General features: G+C 39.2%; 1 protein-coding gene across 1 annotated transcript in view; it reads left to right on the top strand.

Moving 5' to 3' along the window:
- Positions 1 to 4,714: 4,714 nt before the first annotated feature.
- Positions 4,715 to 10,651, top strand: part of LOC112559615 (transcriptional regulator ATRX-like) — a 40,360-nt gene continuing 34,423 nt past the window's right edge. Inside the window, exons 1-7 of the mRNA XM_025230951.1 lie at positions 4,715 to 4,825; positions 6,002 to 6,084; positions 6,289 to 6,317; positions 6,788 to 6,948; positions 7,753 to 7,836; positions 8,937 to 9,049; positions 9,374 to 9,548. Coding sequence (XP_025086736.1) covers positions 6,079 to 6,084; positions 6,289 to 6,317; positions 6,788 to 6,948; positions 7,753 to 7,836; positions 8,937 to 9,049; positions 9,374 to 9,548 — 568 coding nt within the window. The 5' untranslated portion in view covers positions 4,715 to 4,825; positions 6,002 to 6,078. The remainder of the gene's footprint in view (positions 4,826 to 6,001; positions 6,085 to 6,288; positions 6,318 to 6,787; positions 6,949 to 7,752; positions 7,837 to 8,936; positions 9,050 to 9,373; positions 9,549 to 10,651) is intronic.

The following is a 10,651-nucleotide window of genomic DNA, read 5'->3' as shown; positions in this document are numbered from 1 at the left end:
AGTGTTTTGTTGTACGCATTATTTGATATACAGCCCATGGTGCGTCGATGGATCCACCGCTTACCAAAGGCTTCTTCCCATAATTTTCCCTATGTCCCTTATATTATTTTCCTTATTCCTCATACACAGACTTAAATATTGATGCTGGATTGCTGACGTATCATACAATAGAAGAAATACGTACATCCGCTTTTTTTTTTACGCGACACTCGCATTTGCCTATGCGCAAAAACCTCAAACTGGAGATAAAATGCACTCATATTCTTTCAAATAATATCATCTATAAACGTTCAAAAACACTTGCATTTACCTGTAATTTACAATGTCACATGTGCGCACCATCATGTGTTAGCTACGGAGTGATTGGATGTATCTAGATAGTGGCATGGTCGAAAGTAAGTCTGTGGTATGCTCGACTAATCATGAGAGAGGACGACCCTCGCAGATGAGGATTGAACATCGTGATAGGAGGAACATCATCGTCTTCGCACTGGGCTCTCGAGGAGGAAAGTTGTAACAGAGACCCGTTCAAGGCTGTTCAGATTTTCTGGAGTCTGGGAATCGTGACTGCTCCAGCACAACTGACTCAAGAGGTGCGTAGAACCCACTCTATCACAGAGTTCACAAACGCTTCATCACCAGTAACTGTTTGTCGAAAACAATAAAGGCTGAGGATGGTAGATATATAAGCATTGGTCCTTGTCAGGCTCGAGGCAGCAGTCCGGCCTAGAGGACGAGAGGGACACGGGGTGGCACACGGCAGTGCCAGAGTCCCTGCGCTCGTGGAAGAAGGCCGCTACGATCGACGGAGTGACACCAACGGATTCTCGGACGTCAGCAATATCGGAGGGCCCTCCACGTGACAAGAGACTTTGTGTGCGACGAGATAAGTGGCGAGTGTATGTTAGACAAGTGTAGTGTGCTGTGTGTATTAGTTAAAATAATTAGTGGCTCACGATATCTGGACTAGCGATAAAGAAATAATGGGACACCTAGAAAACGGGCATATTTGAAATTGTATCATTTTGTAAATTGTTTGAAATACTCTCGATTATTAATAACTTTCTTTAACATACTAAATTGCCTTGTGTTGTTGATTGGGGAAACTGTACGCTGGGGGCTCTGAGTCAATTAAAGGATACTTAGCAATTTAGTATAAGTGTGGGCGTACACGTAAATGTCGGCGTTAGTTGGTAGAGGTGTCGAGAGTGTGATCAGCCCGAGGCATCGGCAATCGCATCCTCTGACCATCTTCGCGTGCTCATTCCCCGGAGTTCATGACAAAGATGCATCCAAGTCCATTCGCAGAAACATGGCAGATGCACAGCAGACATCCTCAACAGCATTACAACAGCGTCGCAGGAGTGGATAAGCTGCACACGATCTGAAGCAGCACACTCGTGTTTGCTAATGTACAAATCCTTCATTAGTTCCCATACAATAAAATACAACTTTATTGATCCCTCAAAGCAATTCAAAGTAGTGCTCGTACTACCAAATATTCTATAGATATACAGGATATAAAAGAGATAATATAAATGTAGATGTTGAAATATAGTGCTACACGTATCTGGTATAGACTTAGCTTGCTTGATACAATAAAAAAGAATCTAGACATTCGAGACAAAATGACCGAGAAAACTGCTCCTCATGAAAAACAAAACAAATGGCTTTGGATGGAGCGTGGTCCCACTCTTGTGGGTCACCCGGAACTCTTTCTCGCAACAATGAAGCGGTGTAAGCTGCTCTGGTGTAGTCACTTGACCCAGCACTATACTCTCAGATTGTTTTTCAGAGTACATTGGAAGGCGGTCGACATCGACGTGGACAGAAGAAGAACTGGCAAACATAAGTGGACTGGTCATTTCATGCAGGACCTGCTCACCTCCGCTCAAAAGTGGCTAGCCTTGTCAGCCGCTGCGTCAATCCAGGTTCCCTCTCCATACTTCTTGACGAGCAGCTCCAGCGGACAAACAGCTGGTCGTTAGCTGGTGTCAGTCAAGAGTGCCTGTCCGAAACATGAGCGACGACTGGTCTGAAGCGCTCCACACACGATACGATATCCATAGCCTGTCTGAAGCATCTCTTCAATACTCACTGTTACTGATATATATATATTCTCAGAAACATGCTGAACGTATTGCGAACTTGCCAGAAATAGGTAATGTAAAACTTAAGCCAAACTTTGTATAATGCTTGTCCATATTTGTCTTTTCTGGTCTTCTTAACCGGACAAATCGTCAAATACATGTATGTGTTCTTTGGCAGCTTGCCATATAACAGTCATATAAAAAAAATGTGCCAAACATAGTCACATATTTTTCAACATGAGTCCTTACTAAACGGTGACCTGCAGTTGGAATATTTTAGTAACAGCTTCGTCTAACTTTCCTTCCTGATGACCATGCAATAATCAGATGCAAGAATGAGCATCGAGAATAGGAAAAGTGGTGTTTGTAAACCGTACCAGACAGGGCTGTCACAAGAAAAGGTCGCAAAGAAAATTTCTAAAGAATATGAACATTAGAAGTATGAGAAGAATATGAAGAAGAAAACGAAGTGAACAAGATATGACGGCGATAAGAATTTGGATCTTGACGCTTCATACTGCGACTGCAACCATCAACGGCACCACATATATACAGTGGAACCTCGGTTAGCGAACGCCTCGGATAGCGAATTTTTCGGTTAACGAACAAAAATTTCGCTAAAAATTTGTCTCGGATAGCGAACAAAATTTCGGATAACGAACAAAAATTTCGTTAAAAATTTGTCTCCGATAGCGAACAAAATTTCGGATAACGAACAGCCACGTGAACCACACATGACCGACCAGCATGTCATCATTCGCGCTCGAGACAGTTACGATCAGTCGTTCCTTACCTGTGCGCATCCTTCTTATTTAGTGATTGTTGTGCTTTATTTTAATAAGATAATCCTCAATCATGGCTCCAAAGAAGATTAAGAGCAATTAATAGTAGTGAGGTAATGACAAGGACGCGGCCAACAAATGAATTGAAAAAGGAAATGATTTCAAAGTACAGTGGAACCTCGGTTAGCGAACGCCTCGGATAACGAATATTTCGGTTAACGAACAAAAATTTCGTTAAAGATTTGTCTCGGATAGCGAACAAAATTTCGGATAACGAACAGCCACGTGAACCACACGTGACCGACCAGCATGTCATCATTCGCGCTCGAGACACAGTTACAATCAGTCGTTCCTTATCTGTGCGCATCCTTCTTATTTAGTGATTGTTGTGCTTTATTTTAATAAGATAATCCTCAATAATGGCTCCAAAGAAGATTAAGCGCAATTAATAGTAGTGAGGTAATGACAAGGACGCGGCCAACAAATGAATTGAAAAAGGAAATGATTTCAAAGTATGAAGGTGGCATGCGTCTGTCGGATATGTGATGTGGTATTACCGAAAAGTTTTACAAAAAAGACAGAAGGAACAGACACTGGACACGTTTTTTCCTTTAACCTCAAAGCTACAGAACAGAGAAGTCTCCCCCGATTTTATAATGTCACGTGCTCATGGAGGGGGAATCAAAGCAGTAATTCCACCCATTCCTCCCCACACCTGTTTCCAACCACGCCGTCAAAACGCAAGTTTTCTGATGTTTAAATGCTTTCGTTAATGTTTTTATGTTTATTTAACTCCATTTATATTGCATTCTAACTGTTCTCATTAAAACAAATACCTATATAGCCTGTAACTTTCAAATATTAGCGAGTCAACAGGGGCTGGGAACCAATTAAATCTATTTCCTTTATTTCTTATGGAAAAAACTGTTTCGGATAACGAACATTTCGGATAACGAACAGCTTTCCAGAACGGATTAAGTTCGTTAACCGAGGTTCCACTGTATGAAGGTGGCATGCGTCTGTCGGAAATGTGATGTCGTATTACCGAAGAGTTTTACAAAAAAAGGCAGAAGAAGCAGACACTGGACAAGTTTTTTTCTTCAACCTCAAAGCTACAGAAAAGGGAAGTCTCCCCCGATTTTATAATGTCACGTGTGCTCATGGAGAGGGGATTCAAAGCAGTAATTCCACTCCTTCCTCCCCACACCTGTTTCCAACCACGCCGTCAAAACGGCAAGTTTTCTGTTTAAATGCTTTCGTTAATGTTTTTATGTTTATTTAACTCCGTTTATATTGCATTATAACTGTTCTCATTAAAACAAATACCTATATATATATAGCCTGTAACTTTGAAATAGCGAGTCAACAGGGGCTGGGAACCAATTAAATCTATTTCCTTTATTTCTTATGGAAAAAATTGTTTCGGATAACGAACATTTCGGTTAACGAACAGCTTTCCAGAACGGATTAAGTTCGTTAACCGAGGTTCCACTGTACCATGTATCCCGCGCTCTTGGTCAACGGCTGAGATGTGAACAGCTGAGTAGCACCAGAAATATCGTAGTGCAAAACTGAATAAACTTAAAATGAACAAAGTGTTCACAGAGTGAAGGGCATTCTTGTGACATGCACACATGCATGCCGTACGTTACGTGGCTGTGATGAGCACTGCAGGCAGGCTGCAAGGCCCAACAGCTTGATGCCAATACAGGTGTTAGGCTGAAACGTTATGGCGTGTCTTTCATACCTATCTACCCAACTGGATTATGTTGTAATATAACTTTTTAATTATGCAAATTATATGCAAATGAGGTGACATTAATAAATTATGCTAATGAGCTGCAAACCGAGGCTGGTCACGTGACTGCCGTTTCTTGAGTCTTGCCGCCATCTTCACAGAAAGGGCCCCTGGTCACCGAGATTAACCTTCGCGTAAAACTCTCCTCGAAACAGGTGCGTTTTTTTCCCCTTCAAGTGTACGTTGTGCTTGTTGCGTGTATTTGTAAAAGAAAAAAATTGCCGTGCAGTACGCGTGACTGTCTTTCCCCTGATTCGGTTAATCACGCTGATGCATTTACAATTTTTATTTCGCGGAGGAAGGTTTGCATGCAGAGCACAGACGACCCTGAGTGGGCGCAGGGCTATTTTTAGAAATGAGCGGCAGCCTTAGAACTTGCGTTATGCAGTCGAGCCGAGAGACGTTACTTTGAGGTTGATATTAAAACGTACACGACTGATCTGATTGGGACCTGTAATACGCAGGACTGCACCTAGCAAATCAGCTTCGATCACCGCTTCGAAATTCCCCAAAATATTTGATCGGTTGCTTTGTTTCGTATACGCATGCGTGTTAACATGGCGGCAAAATGCTGTGTTGATCGATTCCCTCCTTCCAGCCACTAAGCGTTACTGGGATCCATCAGGAAATCGACACATTGTGATAAGGTGTTTGGTTGATGCTGTTAACAATTTTCGATCAACTTTCATTAACTGGTGCCTAATCTGCTCGCCGCCCCGAACTCTGTCTTAAAGCGTAAGAATTGAAATGTAGCCGGTTAAAATAATAATAAAAAAATCCCACTACACACATACAACACACTGTCGAGATTTTGGTCAGCCATTAAAAGGTAATTTGACTCTTTAACAAAGTTACAGTAAACTGGTTACGAAGTCTTCCCAGTTTTCTTAATGGACCTAATTCAACTGATATTGTATTCAGTTTGTAATAGACCTTTCATGTTTACTTTCGGCTCTTCCATCAACCAACACATATTGTTAATTTTGTGGTAAATATTTTGGAAACCTATTCTTTTGAACATATCACTTTATTAAATTTAATAACAAGCTGCACAGGCATACAATATATAAAGCTAATTCATATTCGGAACATAAAAACAGTTGTGAAAAGATACACAGAGGTGCTTGCATTCTCTTACACACCAGAATTAATATTAGGCCTAAACAGCCAAATTTTTTGTTATTAATATATAAATGTAACATTTTTCGTACAACTGAAGTATTTATTTTGAGAAAATTATATGACACATTTAGGTACTAAGGAATGATATTTCAAAGCATTTTTGTGCAGCTAGAATGTGTCAAAGATTGTTTTTATTTGTTCTGATACAGTTGGACAGCCTCATAATAAGTTACAGCACTGTTAACAAAGTATGGAGATTGGTTGACTACTATCAAATTGTATAAAGATGGAGGTAAGTAAATTTTAGAGATGAGGTACAGAAACATTTTGTGATTTATAGTAGTCAAGTGTTGCTTATTGCTATGGAAAATATATGCAATTGTCCTTATACCATATTTATGATATCACCAGTGGCATAAAGTCAGACTATATATTGTTTAAGTAAGATGTTTGCTCCTTTTTTAAAAATAGAAAGGATTTGTTTTGTTCTTTCAAGAGTGGAATCAAAGGTGGATCATCTCGCCGGTAAGTTTCTGCTTTATACAAATTATATCTCACATAAGGTTTTGGAAAATAAATGAAATTTTTGTGCATTATTTTTGTATTTTTATAGTCTTCATGGTTTTCTGATTCTCTATCAGCTTTATGGAAAAATGTTCTGAAATGGGGAAAACAATTTTTTTTATTTTTTAAAATTATTTTTTGAATACTGTATTATATAAATTTGTTACAGTGGTCCTGTAGCACATAATCTTGATGTATTGCTTTCATAATACTTTTCATAACAGTGTTATAATACTTTTTCATGATTGATGAAGTTTTCCATGCATGGTTCATGTTTATTTTCTTACAATTTTTCTTTTCAGTTTTGTGTTGTTTAAATGTCTTTTTTCACTTTTTTGTGTCTTTGTATTGGAGGTTGCATTTTGGGGGAGGGGATGAACTGTTTTGCATTGATTAGTAAAGATTGATTTACTGTTGCTTACATTCCCAAGGAAAAGCATGCCCTTGAAGGTGTGTCTTGCATTGGGACCAGCGTCTACAAAGAAAGTTGGCATTGATGACAGTAGTGATGAGAATGTTGAAATATTGTCTGATCCAGACTCTGAACTTTCAGATGATTCAGGCAAAAAGAAAATGGAAGCATTACCGGAAGGTATGCATGTGTTTTGCATTTTTGTTGGTGGTTCAGTGGATAAAGCACCTGCCAGCATAATAGTGCTTTCAGGATTGAGCATCACTAGTTTCCCCCCAGCAGTCTGGTTTCTTTCTCCTCCTCTGTGTATGTTTGTAAGAAAGAGAGATAACTGCTGACTATAACAGTGCAGAACTTTTTGCTCAGTATCTGAGCAAGTTGGGGGAGAAGGGGGAATATTGGTTTTTATGTTTAACCAGCAGCTATTATATACTGGTTAAGTAGACAGCCCTGCAAACAAGTACCTCAATACATAGAAAGAACCACATTAGTAAAACAATTGACATGTAGCAGTTACTAGTTCTGTTCAGGCTGTAATTTTAATGTTAATAATGATGAAGCTTTATTCTGTTTACTGCATACAAAAAGAAATTATCATAATTGTTATTAATTGCTGGTTACGTGGTAGTTGCTGGGCCAGTATGGGGAGTTGTTGGTATAAATACAGTGTAGGTTGAAGATAGAAGGACATTAGAAGTAGCCAATAAGAACTTGGATTTTACTGAAATTTACTCCTTGTGGACTGGGTTTACCTGAAGATAAAATGTTTGTATCACTATTCCTCACCAGCCTTTAAAAAACAAGATAAAGGAGATGTGGCATAAATTACAAAACATTTTTCTTCAACAACTTAGTATATATGGATTTGTTTTTGGGAGTTCTTAAAACTAGTTGATAAAATTTTTGTGTTTGTCAATAACTTATAGCCAGGCCCTTATTTTTTCTGCTAGCATGCTTTTTATTTGGTTTTTGTGCTTGTTTTAGGAACTGTAGTGGTTCAGCCAGAGCCAGTCCAGGAAAAGAAAATCAGATTCAGAGGTCCAGAATTCAAAGGCTCTAATAAGAAAGGTATATAATTGCATTCGTGCTGTGGCCTGGGGCCGGGAGATTGAAAAGGAAGGGAAGCAGGAGCATATAACATTCTGTCCACTTGTCACTGTTGCAAATAGCTGCTGTTACCAAACAAAATTAAAATCGAAGATAGTAAAGATAGTCCCTTCCAGACATAGGGCAGGGAGGTGTTTGTCTTTCTAGCTGCCTTGCCCCAACCATCTTTGGATTAAGATACCTATTCTGTAGCTGGGTCAACTGTGGTAAATCGTCTGCACCAGTCAGGCAGTGAACCAGCTAGTTCATGCCCTTTCGTATTTAAACTATGTTGCTTTTAACTACTAGGATATCTGCTTACCCTCTGTTAATAAACTTGTTCACAAGGTAGGGATGAGATGGAGGCATTTACCCTAAAATTCCCCAAAATAGAAAAAGAAACCAGAACATGCTAACAAAACAACCAAACACAAAACTGAATTTGTTAGCAATATACAGAATAAATAAATTTTTCCTATTTTGTCCATTTGGAAAGTGTACTGTTTTGCAAATTTATTATTAAAGCATATCCAACCGAATTTTGAAAAAGCATCTCCCAGCCATTAGCTATGTGCTGCTTATGCATGATTTCTGGGAAATTTATTTTTATCAACTAACTCTTCTGGAAAAGGAGACTCGTTATGCGGTTGTCTTCATTCATTTCAATCACATTGTATATCAGATGTGTTAAAATTTGCTCCTTAATGATTTAATGGAGACAGCTGTGTTTTGAGTGGTTGTAGTTGATGTAACTACATGTATTGATTTATTTATTTTTTTTTTTTGCATTTCTATTAAAAAAATAGTTATTTTTAGTACACAAACATGTGGAGGTGCTACTGTTTAGGTCACATATGCACGAAGAAGTTAAAATGAGTAACCTTCTGTTTGTATATTGGGCCATAGTATCACCAAAAACAGGAGTACAAAAAGAATGAAACATTTGCAAGATTTTGCCGATGCTTATACTGTACCTAAAACTAAAAATTTTGTACTGCTAATTTGCTATGGAACTTGTATTTGATTAACAGAGTTTTGATGCCAATATTATTTTTTTATTCATATATTTTTCTTCCGTGCAGGCTGTGTAGCAGTTCTTGAAAACCTCTTTTGCACAGCTTGTGGCAAGCAGGTCAATCCATGGAAGAAAGGAATGCTGAAAAAACATAAAGAACTTAAGGTTCTTATTTGTCGGGTTAGTACATTCTTCTCTCCAGCAATAGACCTCATGATGGCTTGGAAAGTTTGAATTATGTTTTGTCGATAAACAGAAAGTTTGTCTGCCAGCTTTTCTCCACCATTTTCCATTATTATCCTTATGGTCATCAATTTGGATTATACTACTCAGATTGCATGCATAGATTGGAAGGAAAAGAGATGCTTAGAGTAAAGATAATATTAAAAGTGTCTATGGTAACAAGAGTCTATGTTGAGCCAGCATAAGGGCCTTACATCATTCTTCACTCCCTTATCCTCATGCAGGTGTTACAGTTGTGTTCTGTTAAACTTGGGTTTGTAGAAATGCTGGAACTTTCTTGGAAGTGGAGAAATTGCAAAAGATGAAGATGGGATGGATGAGCAGTGTCGGTGGTGTGGTGAGGGTGGTCGTCTCACTATCTGTGACAAGTGTCCACGAGCATTTTGCAAAGGATGCGTGATGAGAAATTTTGGTCGAGCAGCCTTCACTGCAATCAGTAAGTTGTGTGTGATTCTGTTTATGAAGATACATTATTTGTATGATGAAAAAGAACTATGATCAAATGACTTCCTAAATTTCTGAATATGTTATTACCAGAAAAGTGCTGACATGCAAGTGTTATGCTCAGAGAGTGTATCACTGGCACTAGTAAAGTTCAAGGACATAGAATGATACACAAAAGAACTGTACAATAGAGAAAGCCATTGCACATTTGAAACTAGTGTATAATGTGTTCCAAAATCTGTTTTTTTAAAAAAAGTAGGATGCTCGAGAATGGCTGACCTAAAAATTAAAAGAATTTACTAACTTAAGATAAACCATATGGTTAAGGTTACCTGATGTCCCGCTTTTGACCTCGTGTCCTGCCTGCTCATCGGGATGCCCAATGTCCCGCTTTCTGGCTTTCTGGCAAGTCCATCAAATGTCCTGCAGGGATGGGAGTTCTCCGTCCGGGGGACGGATTTCCGTCCTGAGAAAAAATCTCAGGACGGAACTGGGACGGAAAGTAAAATTCAAAATTTTCACTGATTACGAAGGACCAGGGACTGAATAAAAAAGCGAAAATTTCTCTTATCGTGAACGATACCATACGCTAGTGGTAATAGGCAGAGGCGGCGTTAGGAACACGCGGGGCCCGGGGCCGACCATCCGCGTGGGGCCGGGGTAATGGAGTACGTGTATCAACATCCCTATTGATATGATGCCGGAAGCACTGATTTATATACAGTTAGATAGGTTGGATTAATTTCGCGAAATAACGCACGAATTTAGTGTTTTAATTGTTCGTAACCTTTCCCACCGTCTGTGACAGTACCGGCTTTTTCTTACAGCAAAATAATATGGTGACGATAACTTAATAAACTGCTTGTTACTATTGTCGGGTTTAACGTGAAGACATGGGTTCAATAATTTGCTTCATTAGAACTTAGAAGTGTTTTCTGAACGTCAATTTTTTGTCACAACTTGTTTAACACAGCTTAAGTCATAAAGATGACCTCGGGTAAGGTGGTCAGACGTTTCGGGAGCGAAAGCGGGACGCGTGCCGATGATGGTGTCGTCACCGACAAAGAACGCCGATAAATAAGGGGGGGGGGGGGG

This window comes from Pomacea canaliculata, linkage group LG3 (genome assembly GCF_003073045.1).
Source record: "Pomacea canaliculata isolate SZHN2017 linkage group LG3, ASM307304v1, whole genome shotgun sequence".
Taxonomy (NCBI): domain Eukaryota; kingdom Metazoa; phylum Mollusca; class Gastropoda; order Architaenioglossa; family Ampullariidae; genus Pomacea; species Pomacea canaliculata.
This window is presented reverse-complemented; position numbering and strand designations above follow the sequence as displayed.